This window comes from Cyprinus carpio, chromosome A5 (assembly GCF_018340385.1).
Source record: "Cyprinus carpio isolate SPL01 chromosome A5, ASM1834038v1, whole genome shotgun sequence".
NCBI classification, from domain to species: Eukaryota; Metazoa; Chordata; class Actinopteri; order Cypriniformes; family Cyprinidae; genus Cyprinus; species Cyprinus carpio.
Window position 1 is genome coordinate 15,298,108 of NC_056576.1, and position 20,111 is coordinate 15,318,218.

Sequence of the window (20,111 nt, forward strand, 5' to 3'; positions counted from 1 at the left end):
TACTAAAAGTGAACTTATAGGTATACTGATAGTTTACTAATTAAATACTTGTAGCATTTTGAAGTATAGTTTCAGTAAACTAAAATTTGTGTAGTTTTATACTGCAAGTATACTCATAAGTTTTCTTTAAGTGAATTTTACATCATACTTTAAGTATACTACTATGTCCCTATTTAGGTTTTAATTTGTATATATTTTGTTATATGAATATCTGAACATACAAAACATCCAAAGAAAGAAAGGGGGTATCTGCTTGTAAACAAAAACATTTTATTCTAGCTTCATGCATTCTTTTTTTGAACACTTTAATATGGGTAAGTTTCATAAAAAAAGAAATAAATAACATTTTGAACAAAAAGCTGAAAAAAGACTATGAATTGGATTCAGAATGATAATCAAAACGTAATTGGAGTCGATCAACACCCCAAAGCTTGACTGTAATTATTACCTCTTCATCGGTCGACATTTTATTCCATAACGTTTCAGTTTTGAAGCTGTTTCATGTCAGATGAACATGTTACATGTGTTAGTATCTGTTGTTTCTTCTTCTTCTTCACTTGTGTTTTTTTGGAAATTCTGTACAGAAGATGTGTACTAGCACCCTCTACCATATAATAATGAAAACACGGATTCTAGGAGCACAAGTATAGCTCAAATATATTTACACTTTTTGTAAGTATAAGTCAGGTATACTTACATTTCATTTTAAGTATATTTCTGAGGAATACATAAAGGCCATTTCTGAGAAGTACATAAAAAGTAAACTAAAAGTCATACTTTCCTATTTTTAGTTTAAAAGAAGTATACTAATAGCACACTTGTATAAACTTCTTTTTCGTAAGGGTAATTAATGACAGAATTTTTGGGTAAACTATCCCTTTAAGTATGTTGCTGCAGTAGGAAATATCAAACCACTGAGTGGCATGATTGACCAATCTGAACAAAATATTCCAGAGGACCGAGCAATAATCAGCTGCAAGTAAGCCTTTCATTGGTTGCTTTTTCTGTTTGGTTTTAGCATCCCATGGCAATAACTGATAATGTGAGTCAGGGGCGATCTTATGACCTATGAAGGGAGCGTTTGGGGAAACTTGCACAACAACAGTCGTTATTTTTCACAGTTTGAAAGGAAATAGAGTGATATTTCAAAGGCTCACATATTGCTCAGCTGATACTGATGGATGGAAAGATGGAGTCACATTCAGCCACATGTCGAATGGGTCAGTGATTATATGGATGTACAAGTGGATGGACAGCTGACAGACAGAAGAGACAAACCCCTGGCAGATGTGAGGAACAAAGTAGAGCACTGCAGTAGAATCTAAGATGATGTGAAAGCGCTGGGCTGGTGGAGTGGAGGGAGGGTGAGGAAGGAAATTTCACCCCTGATAAATGAAGATGAATGGTTGCTAATGTGCCTGGGTCACTGATGCATGAAGCAATCCACTGTACAGCGAGAACAGTATTCACCAGCTCTCCAATGAGCATTAGAAACAGACTTACTGTACACACCATCTCGACTTTAGCATTCAAATTCGCTGCTTCGATCCAAGTTTACACAGATGAATCATAGTTGAATTTGATTTTAACTAAAAACTATTCCATGCAGATGTTTTAACTGATAAAACAGAGGTTGCTGAAACTGCTGAAGATTTAGTTAAGTCTTGAACTGACTGTGTCTTGAACATTTCCAGGAAGGTTTGGCACCACATGGGGAAAGGCTCCCTTTCTTGTGCTTCTATTTGTGCCCCTAATAACAGCTCTCTAATCTCTAAATTTAAATATAATGTAGAGTAAAATAGCATATAACAGGAGAGAGAGAGACTCCTTAGCTTTTTCCATAAGCTCCTGCTGGCCATAATTTCACACCTCTCAATGTAAATATAACATTTAACAGCAGGAAGACAAGCCTATGTGATGGACGGCTATTTTCACTACTCAAACTGAATAATTTTTGTTCTTCTTCAGTTGAAAGTTTTGTTAACCCCCACCTTAAAATATGACTGAACCAGTCCTACCTTAGCAAATGTTGCAGACTGGAATTTTTCAGACAAGCTCTTGCTCTTTTCTAATGCAAGTCAATGGAAGTTCTGTGTGTTTTGAGCATTTTAAACACATTTATTATTATTTTATGCACACACACACCCACACATTCCAAATCTTTAAACACGTCTCATTCCCAAATGAACTTGTTTTACATTACTATGAACACAGTTTTAAGAAAGGAATACACTATTTGCTATTTTTATTCACATATTGTGTAATTCAACAAATGATTACAATGCTTTCCTTCCAGATGAGTTCATTCCAGCCAATATAAGAACAATATCCAATCAATGTTTACTGTGTTATGGGCATATTTTTACTAAAATTTACACTGTGGTTGGCAGAGCTTTCCGACAATGTGACATGATCAACTGCGAACGTATGTAAATCAGCAGTGACGCGACATGGTGTCTACCAATGGGATTAAAGATGCCATCCACTGCCTCTTACAATTGTCATTGTGAACACCTCATTAGGATGTTTAGGTGCCATTGTGTTCTTTTCAACAAAGAAGTGGTGTTCAGAGCCAATGACAATTTGTTGGTGATGCGAACACCCATTAACCTAAGGCTGCCTGTTATCTCCATTGTTGATGTGCTGTGAGTAATGAACTGCTCGGGACCATCTGAAGTAAACAATCATCTCTTTTTTACTAGCATTAATAGAGTGGTTGTTGTTCCAGTACCAGGTTGCAAGCAGTCTCACCTCTTCCCTAGGCTGAATCGCCATTAATAATGCTAATGAACCCCTCAACAGGGGTGTTGTATGCAGACTGAATGATTGCTCTGATATTTGGTGATACACTTGTGGTATTACGGATGACTGTGGATCTTCACTGCCTCAAGGCTGTAGCTCCTGAGGTCTAGAAGGACAGAGTAATTTGCTTAGTCTAACTGCAGCAAGTTTGTTAGAGTCTGGGGAAAAACTGTGATCAATGCCGAGATGAAGTAAACATCAGCGGTTTGACTTGTGAGATTTTGTTGTCTAGGTAACAAAGTGCAATAAGAATGACAAATGCAATGCCATCATCCATGGAGTAATTGTGCCTGCAGGTGTGTGCTTGGAGGTCCGCTGTGGAATGGGAGTCTTAATGTTTGCGGTGCCCATGCAGTCTCTTAAAACACCAGAATCACACAGTAACTGAAGTAAATGCAGTGGGGCAAAAGTCACCCAAGCCATTTTGGCACTCGGAAGATGGAGGTTGATTTGAAGCATGTGGACATGATAGCCTGGCCAAGGTGGATTCTCTGTGATGTCTGCAAAATAAAGAAGGTTCCACTTTCTTTCAAATATTGCTTTATATTAGAAGAGGCATAACCTGTGTTAAAAAGATTCAGCAGCGAATGGGTGCTTTAGTTGTTAAAACATTCTGAGGCACATGGACATTATTCAAATATCCTTTATTGACCTGTTCTATTCCGCTACTACAGGCTCATAAATCACAGACATGTCCGATAATTCAGCTGTGTGCTCAATATGGATATGAAGTTTTGAAAAGAATTAACGGTTTCTGATTCTCTCTCACGCTGAGTTAGAGTATTGTGTTTTGAATTTAAAAGCATAGCTCATCCAAAAAAGTCAATTCTGTCATGATTTATTGAACTTCATGTCATTTCAACACTTCAATGACTTTTTTTCCTTCTTTTGTCTTGATTTTTTTTTTCATCCACAAAATGGAGGTCAGTGGGGTCCAGTGTTGCTTTGGAACAGTTATAAAAAAGTTAAAAATTTTCAGGATATTTAAATTTGTGTTCCACAGGAGAAAAAATGTCATACTGGTTTGGATAGACTTGATGGAGGATACACATCGTTATTTACTCACTCTCAAGTTGCTCCAGACATATGTGAATTTTTTTCTTCAAAAGAAGATACTTTAAAGAATGTGAGTAACCAGAAAGGGGCTGAGCCCCCTATAGTATTTTTTCTATACTATGGAAGTCAATGGGGACCATCAAATGTTTGGTTACCAACGTTCTTCAAAATATCGTCTATGTTCAGCAGAAATTCACAGAGGTTTGGACTTGAGGGGAGTAAATGATGACAGAATTAATTGAGTTATTTTATTTTATTTATTAATTAATTTGATTAACTAAGGTTGATTGTTTGGAATTTACACACACATGCAAAAATTATTATTATTTTCAGTTATTATAAAAAGTATTTATATTATTATAAATAATAAAAGAAAATAAATACATTGAGCTCATGATATTTGTTCCCTCATAGGATAAACAGTAGGGGTTAAACTGACATATACTCTATATAAGGACATATGTATTTTAAAAGTCAATATGTCTCATGCTTCAAACACACACACACACACACACACACACAGAGATGGGTCACCTCCATAGTCACAGGGTCATCAATAACTGTCACTTCCGTAATTGGCCATCACCATACTCTTTGTAGAGGAGATTAAGTGCTTGTTCGATATGGTTACATTCCATTTACTCTCCAATTTCAACAGCAAAAAAGATGTCATGGTGCACACAGAATCTCACCACACAAGACCTAAGCATAGCACCATTACTTTATGCTATAAGACATTTTGAAGGATTATATGTTCCATTATTTAAGCTCGCTGAAGTGCTCCAATTTTTTATTCCACCACCAACTCTCAAGCTCGCATACACCCTAAATGTGCCATCATTTCATGGTGGCTTGAGGGGATGAAAATGAAAACATCATTGACATTAGGCTGAACCAATCCTCCCACTTCCACACATAAGTTCATTAGTCCATACCAGACACAGATGGAAAGAAAGGTGGATTGTTCAAATGACAGGTGAAGATGAATGGAATTCAGAATACACACATTGCATGGTGCTGCAAGGTGCCCTTCATATGCATTGTTGCAGTGATTACAGAACTGCAATTACAGTGCAAATGCAGCACATTTCCATAAATCCCTCTAGCTCTATTCTTGTCATTTCTCTTTGCTATTGCCAAGACGCAAAGCAGTTATCACTATGATTGGAGTTGCCTTTATCATGCTATCATACTCAAACAGTTGTGATGTTTATGTGATGCCAGCAATAATGCAATAATAATCCTTCCTCAGATAACAGTATTTCGGATGGGATCAGAGGGACACCAAGACATTGACCTGGCCATTCTAACAGCTCTTCTGAAAGGTAATATTTGTACATTTGTGGAGTGGTACAGCTGGGGATTCGCTCATCGCTCATATATCATTTAAAGTTAATCAGATTTTTGTGGGGGGGGGGTTTGGTTTTGGTTTTTGGTTTGGTTTTTTCATTCATGCTTCTAAAGCATTTAAATTCATATCAAAAGACGGGATTCCAGTGAAGCCTTTGCTTCAAGAGCTCCATGTGTTGCTCTGAAAGCCAGCAGCATGGCTCTTGCATAATTTACAGTACTGTGCAGCGCATCTAAAGAAAGATTTACTTGTGCAGTTCCCAGCTCTCTTCTTTTCCCTTAATGAATGTATAAGGGATGCATATCATTTGGTAAATAGTCAAAGAACACAAAATATGTTGCATTTTGAGTTTTCACAGGCAGTTAACACCAGTTTCCCTGTTCTGAAGGAGAATCCCATAATATGTTAACCTGATATATGTTACACACACACACACACACACACACACACACACACACACACACACACACACAACACACACACACCACACATATATATATATATATATATATATATATATTATTTTTAGTGTTTTCAAGTTGTCTTTAAGATTCCAATTTAGGCCATAGTTATATCACTAACACTCACATATTTTTTTTTTAAATGCTTGTTATCTTAAACGTCTCTATAGCAAGCTAAGTTAATCATTTGTTTTCTGAAAGCATTCAATTTTATATCATGCTTTTATCAGTAGCTCTGTCTTAGCCATGCAGAAGGGGTTACACATTTTTTTCATTGAACACACTTGTGAATTTCTGACAAATACAGAAAGTGTCAGGATTTATTATGATGTAGTGTGAAATTAAAGCGAGAACATAAAGCTAACCTCTGCTGGAGCTAAAGCAGCAGAAAACAGCAATCAAAGCTCATCTTCAGAGACTTAATTATACATAATTATGTGACCAGTCTCTGCTGATGCAGCGACTTCCTGTCGCTGAGGACTTATTTCATCTGGCATCAATACAGTAACTCAATACATCATGTACTACAAAAGCACAAGGTGCCCCATATGGCCATTTCCAAGCATTACAGACCTCCATGTCCCATAAATGGAGTCGGTCCAGATATTTTTGAGCATTTAACTGAGATTATGCAAATATTGTTTAATACATGGCGACACCTAGACCTAGAGGTGTCTATTTAATAGACTGTGTCTGGAAAGATTACCCTCATAAAAGTAAATGTAGAAGCACCAGGCCAGAATAAGTAAAGACAAATGTCCTGCTGCTCAGGGGGAAGGTTTATTAGCTTGAAGCAGTCGCGGAGCAAAGTGCCAGAGACACTGGAGAGTGCTTTCCTCTGTGATTTATCTCTAGAATCAGCTTTTCAAACAGGCATAACGCTATGCATTGTAATGATGTGAGAGCCGGGGATTCCTCAGGATTCTCCACTGTGCGAGGCACTTGTAAATCAATGGGAGTTGAGGGTGTTTAAGCATGCCAATGATTTTAAAGACATCAGACTGTAAAATTAGTAATGTTTAATAGGCATTTAGCTACACACTGAATCCATCATTGTATTGTATATGTTCTCGTTAACATATTCCCCAGGGCTTTTAAAGATGATTTTGTAAAAGCAAGTGAACTAACCTTAATTATGTGCCCTTCTGCTTGTCTTTCCAGGGGCCAATGCATCAGCTCCAGATCAACTGAGCCTGGCTTTGGCCTGGAACAGAGTTGACATCGCACGAAGCCAGATCTTCATTTATGGACAACAGTGGCCTGTAGGCAATATCCTCTCATTCCAACTCTGTAATTCATTTAGATATAGACACAGAGATATTTTATTGATTGCAGAGGGGACGAGAAGCACTTCTGTGCAACTCTGACTCTAATTAAACATGGTAGATGCTAATGTTGGCAGGCTGCATTTAAACCAGATTAAAATTCATGAAATCGATTAATTGCTGTACACCTGTATCTGTTTTATTGTGCGCTTGTAGTGTGTGTTCTGGAACTGTAAGCTTTGTTCATGTGTGGTTAGGTGGGCTCTCTAGAGCAGTCTATGCTGGACGCACTGGTGTTTGACAGAGTGGACTTTGTGAAGCTGTTGATTGAGAATGGAGTGAGCATGCACCGCTTCCTGACACTGTCCAGACTTGAAGAGCTCTATAATACGGTAATGTAGCTATGTCAGAGTTAAATGAGATTTTCAATCCTGGTTTTTCCATGTGGTCTGAGACTTTTGGGTCCCACTGTACTGTATGTCTGATTCCCCATTCATACACTACTGTTCAAAAGTGTAAAAAAAAAAAACTAAAAACTTTTGATTCATCAAAGAATTCTGAGAAGAAAAAAAACAAAAATATACTGAAATAGAAAAGAGTTATTTAAAATTGTGATATTATTTTACAATTACTGTTTTACTCTATTTTGATCAAATAAATGCAACATTGGTTAACATAAGATACATCTTTCAAAAATAAAAATCTTACCAGACCTTTGAAAAGTAGTGTGTGTGTGTGTGTGTGTGTGTGTGTGTGTGTGTGTGTGTGTGTGTGTGTGTGTGTGTGTGTGTGTGTGTGTGTGTGTGTGTGTGTGTGTGTGTGTGTGTAAATATTTAGAATGAGCTAAAATAAAAAATACAGGTTTATTCACTAAAAAAACTGTTTTGTCAGTCAACCCAAATATGCTATGCGTGGTAAATTTTAAATTAACTGGTTTAAGACCAAAAATATGTCATGTAACATTAAATTACTTGGATAGTAATATTTAAAGGTGATATCAGGTAGATTTAGCTTCATAAAAGGATTGTTCGCCCAGAAAATTACATTTGGCGCATTATTAACTCACCCTCATGTTTTTGGGTGAACAATCCCTTTGAGGGAACAACCACACATGTTCTTATTTGTTTTTAAATTGTTATTTGTGGTTTGATGTAATTGATTGTTAAAGGTTATATTTGTTTCTGTTTGTCTTAAATAGAGGCATGGTCCGTCCAACACCTTGTACCACCTTGTCAGAGATGTAAAAAAGGTAAGAATTCACTGTGCATGCAGCTGTCTGTGTGTGTGTGTTTCTGTATGCATGTGTATGCATGTGTGTGAGTGGATTTCAGAATGTGAATGTAAGTGGTAGATTAGTCTTAGATTTCTGTTGCATATTTAGCAAAGGTGTCTTTCCTGCTTCTTAGCCTGACAGAGAGATTTGGCCAATTAGTTGCTTTTTTTTCTGTCTGTGTCCTCTGCTACTGGTTTCAGTGATTTTCAGACTATTAAACAGTCAGAACAATGGGTTTGTTGCTTCTCAGGTCACTTGTGTATAGTTCATTTTTCTTAATTACTATTCCTAAGTGCATTTTCAAGACATAAAGGGGCACATGGTTGCCTTCTTTTTGCAATCTGGTGATTTTCGCAGTCTTCTTGTAGTGACATTTGTGCATAAACTGCGATTTCTCTTTTTAAAAGACTGAATGCAGATACACCGTGAGTCTAGTCTTCTCTTTGTCCAAAAAATGACTTTTTGCAATTTGAAACCTTCTCTGTGTCTCTGGAGATTAACATGATGTTAAAATATGTGTCACATCAACTCTAGTACAAAATGTCTTATACAAATGAAATGCGGCTTCACCTGTGATTCCGATCATCAGCCAGATGAAGCATTTTGTGGCATTTGCTGAGGTAGAAGTAATTAGCCCAGCTTAGAGGATCCATGGTGGCTCTGTGTTGGTAATTACAGAACCAGAGCGGAGCCTAGTTATCATAGTCTGAAGGCAGGATGTGGGATGTAATTTTGCTAAAATGGATTTGGCCTGTAGATCAAATGAAAAGAGGAATCTTAGTACTTCATGTTTGCTTCATGTTGTTAAGCCTTACAATCAAAATGTAAACACCCTGATAAGGAGTCTCTAATTAGAAAAGCTCACTAATATCGGGCATAAATGTAAAGATGAGTCGAATCATTAAATTAGCAACTGAGGCATCGCTCCTTATCACTTCCCTCTGCTCCTTCTTTGTCCTGCCCATTATTGGATACATTCTCTCATTTTCACTCACTTTCTCTCTCCTACACACTTACTCTCTATTGGTTTTGTTTTTGTAGAGAGGCTCATTGTTTTCATGGTCCGTTCAATATAGCACCAAACCCTGATTCTAGACTTGCTTGGTCTCAGTGGGATGTTTGTCCCTTTAATATGATTCTGTCTCACTGACCTTGTGTGTTCTTTCCAAGCAAGAATATCCAGGGTTCAGTTGGATCTACCTCAAGGTGAATCAGACAGTCTTTTTCAATTATCTTGATTCCTTCCAGCAATATGTCAGTGTGTTTGTGGAGTGAGAGTGTATGGGTGTGTATGTAGTTGAGCTTGTGGTTGGTTGGTGACCTTACGTTTGTTTGTATTTTCATAGCCATAACTGTTGGCACAGGTTCAGTGTTACCATGAGTAACCTTTTTGTCTTCAGGGTAACCTGCCCCCTGACTACCGCATCAGCCTGATTGACATCGGATTGGTAATTGAATACCTCATGGGTGGAGCCTATCGCTGCAATTACACCAGGAAGAGATTTCGGACTCTCTATCACAACCTTTTTGGACCCAAAAGAGTATGTTATTGAAAAAAATGGCATGTAGGGCATCGTACTAAGATTTCAAGAATGAATTTGTAAAAAAAACACCATGTCAGCACAATGCTTTATAGCAGGGGACCTCGAGATCTACTTTCCTGCGGTGTGTTTAATCCAGGTTGGAGCTAAACTCTGCAGGAAAGTGGATCTTGAGGTCCAGAGTTGAGGACTCCTGCTCTACAGGAATGACTGAGACACATTAACAATATTCTGATTTTAAATACATTTTAAACCACCTTGGCTGAAAGACTGAAAATGAGTTTCAGAAGTTTGGTGTCAGTAAGGTTTTTTGTTGTTGTTGTTTGTTTATTCAGCAAGGATGCATTAAAGTAACAGTAAAGACTTACATACCAAAAAAAAAATAAAAATAAATAAATAAATAAAATAAATAAATGCTATTCTTTTGAACTTTCTATCCTCAAAAAATGTAATGAAGAAAAAATTAGTAAGCAGTACCGCTGTTTTCAACTGTGATAATAATAAGAAATATTTCTTGAGCACCAAATCAGCATAGAATGACTCGAATAGTAATATTTTACTATAATATAGTCACAACTTTTTAAGAATGCTTTTGGAATGGTAAGAGATTAAAATGGTCATAATTTTTAACTTTTGACTTACTTTTGTAATGTTGCTTTATTCTTTTATTTTATGATTGTATTCTCATAAAAGGCCTATTAAGAGATTCTCAAAATATCATCAATATTATGAAAATCTGTATTATTATTATTTTAATGTGCCATTAAAACATATTTGTAGCTGGTTGATGACCCATAGAAATATATTCGCTTCTAAATAACACAATAAAAAATGTTATATTTGCTTTTCAATCACAAGATTATTCCCTCAGTTTCCCATAAATGGAAACATTTTTCCAAAGGAAGTTTGTAATGTGGTTTGTTCAGGTTTTTTTTTTTTTTTTTTTTTTTATCAGCATGTCCCACCTGGGAAAAATATTTCCCATCAGATCTGCCACAGAGAGATGCCATATGGAGCTAACACAAACTAGATGCTCAGTGCAGAGCAAATTTCCATATAGCGGCTCTTCAGCTGTGCAGAGTAAACAGGACTCAAGACAATTTCTCAAGCCACTGACACCTGGATGATATCTATTTTTCTCACACATTTTTAACACTTCTAAAGGCTCGGGCATCTAAGTCACAAATCTTCTCGACCCTCTGACACAGATTTCAGGGGATGTCAGGACATTAAACATTGCTGCTCCATCATGCCAATGTCACGGGAGTATTTTATCTGTAATAGTAGATTGCTAGTACATGATGTTTGTCTGAGAGTGTGTATTTATGAATCTATTCATGCACTTCAAAATTGCGAGTACATTTTATCTCACATGAACATATGCAATAACATCGTTCTACATATGCCACTATATAGGCTTGAAATAGATCAGACATCTGCGATTCCACCAGAGAGATGCTCTAAATTTATCATTGCATAGCATAAAGAATCCTATCCACTCATTAAACATGCCATGTTTTTACATGTGTACCAGAAGGATGGTGAAACGATTTGGAAAATGCATAAATCAAATCTAACATGTCTTGTTATTTTTGTCCTGTACGTGTTTTTTTTTGTGTGTGTGTTGTAGCCAAAAGCCCTGAAGCTGCTTGGAATGGAGGTGAGATTTATTTCTTAATTTCGTGTATCCCACTGCTTTCCAATAAAATCCCCACTGCGTTTCACTGAAACGCTTTCTTTAAGCTCTTCTTTGATATGGAGGTCTGGAATCAAGTAATGAAGGTTTACAATGAAAGTGCTCCTTGTATTACATGTTCAGAGGTTTTTATGAAAACAATTCAAATACTATAATTACCTACAATTATCTTACTTCTGTGTTCACTGGTCCTCTTACTTTTAATTTCCAGATTCAGGATGTAAATTATAAGTAATTTATTGTCCTATTTTGCTATTTTAATATTAATATGTATAATTTTATAATAATAAATATATATAATATTTAATAACTAGATAGGTAAATTGGCAGATAGATGAATGCAATAATTATATTTATAGTAAATAAATAATAATAATAATAATAATAATAATAATAATAATAATAATAATAATAATAATGTTGTTGTTACATATAATTAATAAATATTACTGGTTAAAATGAAAAAAAGCAAACCAGGACAATAAAGTACCTATTTTTTATATTCTCAATGATTATAAAGAAATTATCATAAAGAAAAAATATGATTTTTTTTAAATCTCTATCATATAGGATGACATGCCCATTAGGCGAGGACGTCAGAAGACCACAAAGAAGCGAGAGGAGGAAGTAGACATTGACCTGGATGACCCAGAAATCAATCACTTCCCTTTCCCATTCCATGAGCTGATGGTTTGGGCAGTGCTGATGAAACGGCAGAAGATGGCCCTGTTCTTCTGGCAGCATGGCGAGGAGGCCATGGCTAAAGCGCTGGTGGCCTGTAAGCTCTGTAAGGCAATGGCCCACGAAGCTTCAGAGAACGACATGGTAGATGACATTTCACAAGAGCTCAATCAAAACTCAAGGTATGAATGTAAAGCTGTGTAATGACCTAGTTACCTCAAGGATGAGTATTTGAATGTGGATTTCATCTGCATGTCCTGTTCCCATCTACATGTCCTGTTCCCATATATATATATATATATATATATATATATATATATATATATATATATATATATATATGTACATTTATTTATTTATTTTTTATCCATCAGGGAGTTTGGTCAGCTGGCTGTTGAGCTGCTCGATCAGTCGTATAAGCAGGATGAACAGATGGCCATGAAGCTGTTAACCTACGAGCTGAAGAACTGGAGTAATGCCACCTGTCTGCAGCTGGCAGTGGCTGCCAAGCACAGGGACTTCATCGCCCACACGTGTAGCCAGATGCTTCTCACTGACATGTGGATGGGACGTCTGCGTATGCGCAAGAACTCTGGCCTAAAGGTCAGATTTGGGAGAAAGATGGCTTAGACCATAGTTTTATTGATAAACATATTACATACAGTAATATCAGTTATTGCAGAGGCCTTACTCTGGGTTCATATTTTTTGTTATGTAATATATGATATATATTCAACATCTATATTTGGCATAATATGTGTTTAAACTGCTTGCCAAAGTGAGTCTTTTCATAGCTGAATCAGTAATTTTTGTTGTATTTACCATGTCCTCATCAACATTAGGCCAGCAACTGCTGTTTCTAATTATCATTCTTACTCGAGAGACACCAAAATGACAGGAACGTTTGTTGTCAGGAGATGTACAAATTAAACTGGTTGGTTATGTAAAGAAATTAAATTCACAAAGTTATGGAAATTTTTTTTTAATGAAGGCAGTATCCAAATCTGGACACAACTGTTATAGAAAACAGCATAAAAATGGGAAATAGTGGCATATACAATGTTCCAAAGTTAAAGGGATAGTTGACCCACAAAGGAAAATTACCCCATGATGTACGGTACTCACCCTTAAGCCATCCTAGGTGTATTTGACTGTCTTCTTTCAGATGGATACAATCAGAGTTATATGAAAAATGTCCTGATTCTTCCCAGCTTTATAAAGACAGTGAATAGTGGTCAAGATTTTGAAGCAAAATAAAGTGCATGAACACGTGTAGGACAGTAAGTGGAAGCTAGAGATTACGGTTTGTAAAGTTTTAAATATGGATATTATTCTTACACAAATGCATCGATTCACTTCAGAAGGCCTTTATTTATCCCCATGCTCTTTATTTTGCTTCAAAATCTTGACCCCCATTCACTGCCATTATAAAGCTTGGAAGAGCCAGGTCATTTTTAAGATAACTCCAATTCTATTCGTCTGAAAGAAGAAAGTCATATACACCTAGGATGGCTTGAGGGTGAGTAAATCATGGGGCAATTTGAATTTTTGGCTATCCAGTTAAGCAAGGAATATAGACCCAAAAATGGTGGAGAAGTGGAACCATATCATTTCTTGAGCATCAAATCAGCACAGAATTATTTCTGGAAAAAAAAAACAGTTATTTTAAATTGTTTTAATATTCCGCAGTATTACTGTTTTTACTGTAAATTTGATCAAATAAATACAGCCGACCCCAAACTTTTAAACATGAACAGTCAAAGCTTTAACTTTTAGACACATTGTCAGACATACAGTATACTGTATATATCAGTCCCTAAAAAAACAGCTGTGCAGGGCTTCTTCTTGAGTTTCTCTCCCTTTCTGCATGGTTTATTTTTGCCTTTGGTTCAGACCTCAGTGGTGATATTGGTGTTTCATATCTCACAGTTGCTATTGTAGCAAGAAAGAGAGAGACGGTATTTCATCATCACAAGCATTCTGTGACTGCAGGAGCTGGTCTACTGATTTCGAAATGTATGAAAGTAACAGTGGATTTTTCTCCTAAACTCTGTTTGTTTATTTGTTTGTTTTCCACCAGGTTATCTTAGGCCTGCTTCTGCCCCCCTCCATATTGAGTCTTGAGTTTAAAAATAAGGACGAGATGTCGTATATGCCACAGGATCAGGACACCTACCTGCAGGAGAAGGATGTGGATGAACCTGAGAAACAAGCTAAGGAGAAAGAGGAGGATGACATGGAGTTCACAGTAAGATCTTACTGTGAGACGCAGTACAACTCCGTGGTGAGAGCATCCACCTTAGCCTCGTTTCGTAGCTTGTAGTCAAACACACACGTACCACGTCCACACATACACACACTTAGGCACATCTGCTCTGCTCTGTGAAAATCCTGCCCCCAATTTGGCCTCTCAAATATGCTTCCGGTTTTATTTAGTTTTTGTTCCTCGAGTCCGTGGTTCCTCTTCTTAGAGATCCGTACCAACCCTGCCGTTTTTCTGACCTCCCCACCCTACACCCTTCTCCCACTTCGCCCTTTTTTTTCTGTTCCTCGTTGTCAAAGCAAAGACGCGTGGTTGTGGAGTTGTAGCGTGTCTCCGTCTGCCTCTGTCCTTGTCTCCTCTCTGTTTCTTTTCTTTTAGCGAGGGTCTCGTCTGAAATACGGTACTGTGACTGAATGGTGCCTGTGTTGTTATCATTCTCGCATATACCACACCATTGTGCATGTTGAAGGCTTGTTTTGCATTATGTTAGCAGCCTTGATCTGACATCTCCTTCACAACCTTCACTTTTAAGTTGAACCCGAAGTGCCTTCTTACTTTCACACAAAACTGCACGAATTTGTTCAGTCTTCAATTGTGAACTATTAAGTGTTGATCTAAAGCAGTGGCTCTTGAACTGTTTCAGTTGGCGGACCACTTAAACAGCCCTAAATATTGGGGGGGGGGGGGGCAGCAACTACTTCAAAGCAATTTCTTAAGGTTTTGATTAGTGTACAAATTAGCCTTAATTTTTTACCTGTATCTTGACATTTTCTAAATTTTTACAGATCCATAATTTTGATATTTTGTTGAAATAACCATACTGCTGTGTTTAGTTAATCAGCACAAATGAGCCGTGTTTGCTAAATAAGAAGTTACACTCAACAATTATACTACCATTCAAAAGTTTGGAAACTTTAAGACTTTGTTCACCATTGTAGCATTTAATGTATCAAGGTACAATCAAAAACCGTTATATTGTCAAATGTTGCTATTGTTTGAAATGGTTTCTTTTTTAGATAAAATATCAATTTTAATTGTAATTGAAAATCCCTGTTTTCTGTAGCCATTACTCCATCTACTAAAAAAAAAACTTGCTAAATATTCCTTAAGAGATTCTTCTAATGTACTAATTTGGTAATGGAAAAACTTTTCTTATTATTAGCTCTGTCTAAAGTGATTGTGCTGCTTAATGAAGTGTTTAAATGGCAGAGCAGTGTCTTTTTTTAGTTGCTGAACTACTGAGTACACTTGGATTTCTTGTCACTATAACTGTCACTGTACACTTTGGAGGCAGATTTTGATTTTAAAAATAGTCAAACACAAAAACATCTTTGTTTTTGTTTTGTTTTTTGTTTTTTTTTTTGAAAAATGAAGGTTGTTCTGTACACTGTCTAAACAACACAGAGCGAGACGTGGATGGCCTAGATGATCAAGATGAGGAGAACATCAGAGTATAGACCGGTGCTATACTGGTGCAATCTTATAAATATCTCATAAACTGACGACTAGAATGCATAAGCTGTCAGTGCTGCATATGACTAACAGAGAGTTAAATGTTAACTTGGAAAAAGTCTTTTATGATATTTTTAATATCAGCATTGTTTGCTGTTTTGATTACTTTGAATGTAATGTCGTGCACACTGCTGTTGAAAAGTTTGGGGTCAGTAACTTTTATTTTTACTTTTATTCAGCAAGGAAGCAAAAGTGACAGCAAAGATGTTTATAATGTCATAAAAGATTTTAAATAAATGCTGCTATTTTGAACTTTCTGTTTATCAAAAAATTCTGTGGAAAAAGATATTAAGAAGCACAGCTGTTTTCGACCTTTATAGTAATAAGAAATGTTTCTCAAGCACCAGATCAGTATATTAGAATGATTTCTGAAGGATCATGTGACACTGTATGAGAAATAAATTGGTGTGTTGAATTATTAAGATGAGCTTTTGGTTTCAGCCTGTTTAACAATATATTAAAGCAGAAAACAATTACTATAACATTTCACAATATTACTGTTTTTACTGTATTTAAATCAAATAAATACAGCTTTGGTGAACACAAGAGACTTTTATTTAAAAATATTTAAAAATTGTCAACCTCAAACTTCTGAACGGTAGTGTACAATATCTACATTTTACATTATTAAAGAAAGACAACAACAACAAAAAACACTATCACAGAAAAATGTAAACCATATTTACAGTAATTGTTCTGAGTTTATTAATCAGTCAATTAATTGATGCTTTTTTGTCAGTTACATTGTTATTTTAGTTCTGTTTTTTAAATCAGCCAATCAACTTGTGGACCACTTGAAATCCTCTACAGTCTGAGAACTACTGCTCGAAAGAAACAGGTCAGCCCAATCCACTAGTTTAGAAATGTAGTCCAAGAGTTACTTAGACAAAACAACTGAAAAGGACTACATTTCCCAGAACGTGACTGGGTTGACCTGATCTTGTACAACACGGTTCCAAAAACTGAAGCTATGCCCCTCACTTCACTATGAATTTATTGTAGATATGTGAGGATACAACACAAGATGACAATTGTATTGCAATTTATCTGAATGCTCTTCCAGAAAATACACTGTAATTGCAATAATTTTTCTGATACAACATTAAAATGTCTGTGCCAAAATTAGATCTTCCTCTTCCTGTACATATCATAAGCTGTGAAATAAACAGTTTTCATTACTTTTAGATTGTGTAGTTTGTAAGACTGTACTGCAGCAAAGCTCAACCAAACAGCTTTGACAGCAGAAAAGTTGTTGCAATACAATTCTGCCATGATGTCCAAGAGTGCACCATATTTTTCCATTTACGGGATAAGCTCCCCACTCTTGGATTAAGGATGTCCAAATAACCCATGACACTGGGCATTTTCATTCCTCTTTTCTTTCTTCCTCTCTCTCTTGAACACACTCTCTTTTTCTCTTTTTCCGCACCACCATTCCCAGGGGAATCATCAATGCCCAGTTCATAGTGAATATCTCACCGTCTACACTCAGTATTCCTTTGCAGTGTTTACAACAGCTGCATGCAATTTTGGGTGAGAAGTCACACTATGTAAGTGGTGTGTAAAAGCAATGCTTTCTGTCTTTCTCCTCTTTCTATCCTCTGTCCTTTTCCCAGGCTATGCTGGGAAATGTCAGTTCAGAAGCGTCGCGTAAGAAACAGGTGGAAGAGGTTCAGACCCGCCATCGACTGATTCCAGTGGGTCGCAAAATTTATGAGTTTTACAACGCCCCTATCGTCAAGTTCTGGTTTCACACGGTAAAACCCAAGCTGAGCTCTTATTTAGTACAAAAAGACATAAAGTATTGTTCAGTGTGTTTAGCATATCAAATCTGTATATGAACATCAAAATACCTTGTGTGTGAATTCTTTCGAGAAATGTCCTCTGAAATCTTTCACTTTCAAATAAAGGGGAGAAATTCATATTGATAGATACCATATCAGATCCGGGGAGGGAAGATTTGGCCTCATCTATGTTTTAAATATAGGCCATGAATTTGACAAATCTCCGGGCTCTTAAAGATGAACAATTCTGTTCCGTGTTTTGTGTCTTCATTATTTACTCACTCTTTTTTTTTCTCTCATTGCTTGTGTTCTCTCTCTTTCCCATCACACTGTCACGTTGTAGTGTTTACACTGAACAGTATTTATGTTCTATGATCGTGAGAGTGTCAATCTTTCTATGGTTTTCACAAAAAAAAAAATAAATGAATAAAATAAAAAGTTGCAAATGTGAAAAATAAAAACTTTTTTTTAAAACTCTATCTGGAAACACTGAAACACAACTAAAAAATAAATGTTCTTGGCTCTGAAACTAAAATGAAATAAAATTGACCAAATATTAATTTTAGTTTTTGATACATGATGTATTATAAAACTTTAAACCTTAACAAACTGCCTGCATTTAACATTAACATGTTACCAGATGGCAATATTGCTAGACTGTGTTAAGAAACTTAATGCTGTTAAACATTTATAAATAATACCAGTTACCGCATTAACTTTGGTAGCCCTAAAACCTTAAAACTGAAAGAAAAAATAAAGACACTGAAACTATGATAGAGTGAAAACTCTGATAAGATGTATTGAACAATAAATTAAGATACAATACTATTCAAATGTTTTGGGGTAAGATTTACTGCAGTAGTGTATTTGGAGTTCTAAAATTGTAAAGTATGCTTGGTGTAAAAGAACACTTACCGCAAGTAAAACTTCAACTTGAATAATCATGATCATGCATTCTCTGAATTTTTCCCCCTTAATCATGATGCTGTGTCTTCCCACAGTTGGCCTATGTAGGATACTTGATGCTCTTCAACTATATTGTTCTGGTGAAGATGGACCTGTGGCCCTCTCCTCAGGAGTGGATTGTTATTGCCTACATTTTCACCAATGGCATTGAGAAGATGAGAGAGGTGAGACTAATTAGAACTCAGTGAGCAAAGAAAATGGTTACCATCATTCCCTAAAGTGTTGGAAAAGATCGTTTATTATTCACAAGCAATGTCTAATAATTGCATTAAATATTTGCAATAAATATTTGCATATAATTACACAGCTGCAGTTCAGTTATAAACTCTTAACTGTTGAGGAGACAAAAATGTGAACTCTTCAAAAATGTGAACTTCAAATAAACAGTCTATTACTGCCCTCTTGTGGAAATAAGTAAATGCAAAAACTTCATGAAGTGTGTTTGTCCCTGGTTCATGGTTTGAAAAGTTAATTTCCCCAACATATCCATCCAGAAAAATCACCTTTGTGAATTGAATTTTAAGATATACTAAAACAGAAAACAGTGATTATAAAGATGTTTCACAACATTACTGTTATTACTGTAGTTTTGTTTAGAGTTGTTTTGAAAAGGTAATTTGTCCAACATTAAGGCTTTCACTCAGTGTGCTTTACTGTTTCACTTCTCCTATCTCTCAGATCCTCATGTCAGAGCCAGGGAAGCTCCTGCAGAAGGTGAAAGTGTGGTTGCAGGAGTACTGGAACATCACTGACCTCATGGCCATCCTCATCTTCTCCATCGGGATGGTGCTTCGCCTGCAGGACCCACCCCTGATGAGCTACGGGAGGGTCATTTACTGTGTCAATATCATCTATTGGTACATACGACTGCTTGATATCTTTGGAGTGAACAAATACCTGGGTCCATACGTCATGATGATCGGCAAGATGGTGAGAGAGACTGATAGAGAGGTTTAATAATTGTACTTTAAAGTAAAAATGTCTTATGTATGACATGAATTCTAATGCTCTTGATCTTTCTTTTTTCATAGATGATTGACATGATGTATTTTGTGATCATCATGTTGGTGGTACTGATGAGTTTCGGAGTGGCGCGGCAGGCTATCCTCAATCCCAATGAGGACCCGTCCTGGATGCTGGCACGCAACATCTTCTTCATGCCATATTGGATGATCTACGGAGAGGTGTTTGCTGACCAAATCGACCGTAAGGCTGATTTATTACTAACATTTACCTTGGGTACAGGCATGGGCATTTTGGGTATACTCAATTTCACACTCAAGCACAGCACCTCAGTGCCTTACGTCCCATTATTGGTCAGCTTGTATGAACAAATGTGGTGTTCTCTGAAAGCATAAATATTCCCACAGATATGATGAAAGCTTCATATTTAAAAGCTGAAACAGTCTGGATCAAATCTTGTGATGCGTAGTTGTGCTTGTGTGTGTGCTCTTAAATGG

The 20,111-nt window shown here is 36.4% G+C and overlaps 1 protein-coding gene across 14 annotated transcripts in view; it reads left to right on the plus strand.

The window, feature by feature from the left end:
• The window catches only part of LOC109079703 (transient receptor potential cation channel subfamily M member 3-like), a 126,436-nt gene that overhangs the window by 96,414 nt on the left and 9,911 nt on the right, over positions 1-20,111 (plus strand). For 4 of the 14 annotated variants that reach the window (XM_042754771.1, XM_042754793.1, XM_042754806.1 and 1 more), the window contains exons 9-22: positions 5,111-5,183; positions 6,832-6,932; positions 7,193-7,327; positions 8,134-8,184; positions 9,379-9,414; positions 9,609-9,749; positions 11,380-11,409; positions 12,016-12,308; positions 12,501-12,729; positions 14,207-14,374; positions 17,518-17,658; positions 18,687-18,815; positions 19,330-19,581; positions 19,683-19,857. In XM_042754771.1, coding sequence (XP_042610705.1) covers positions 5,111-5,183; positions 6,832-6,932; positions 7,193-7,327; positions 8,134-8,184; positions 9,379-9,414; positions 9,609-9,749; positions 11,380-11,409; positions 12,016-12,308; positions 12,501-12,729; positions 14,207-14,374; positions 17,518-17,658; positions 18,687-18,815; positions 19,330-19,581; positions 19,683-19,857 — 1,954 coding nt within the window. Of the gene's footprint in view, positions 1-5,110; positions 5,184-6,831; positions 6,933-7,192; positions 7,328-8,133; positions 8,185-9,378; positions 9,415-9,608; positions 9,750-11,379; positions 11,410-12,015; positions 12,309-12,500; positions 12,730-14,206; positions 14,411-17,517; positions 17,659-18,686; positions 18,816-19,329; positions 19,582-19,682; positions 19,858-20,111 lie in introns of all 14 variants that reach the window. The other 10 variants (XM_042754775.1, XM_042754797.1, XM_042754822.1 and 7 more) reach the window with 3 other exon arrangements.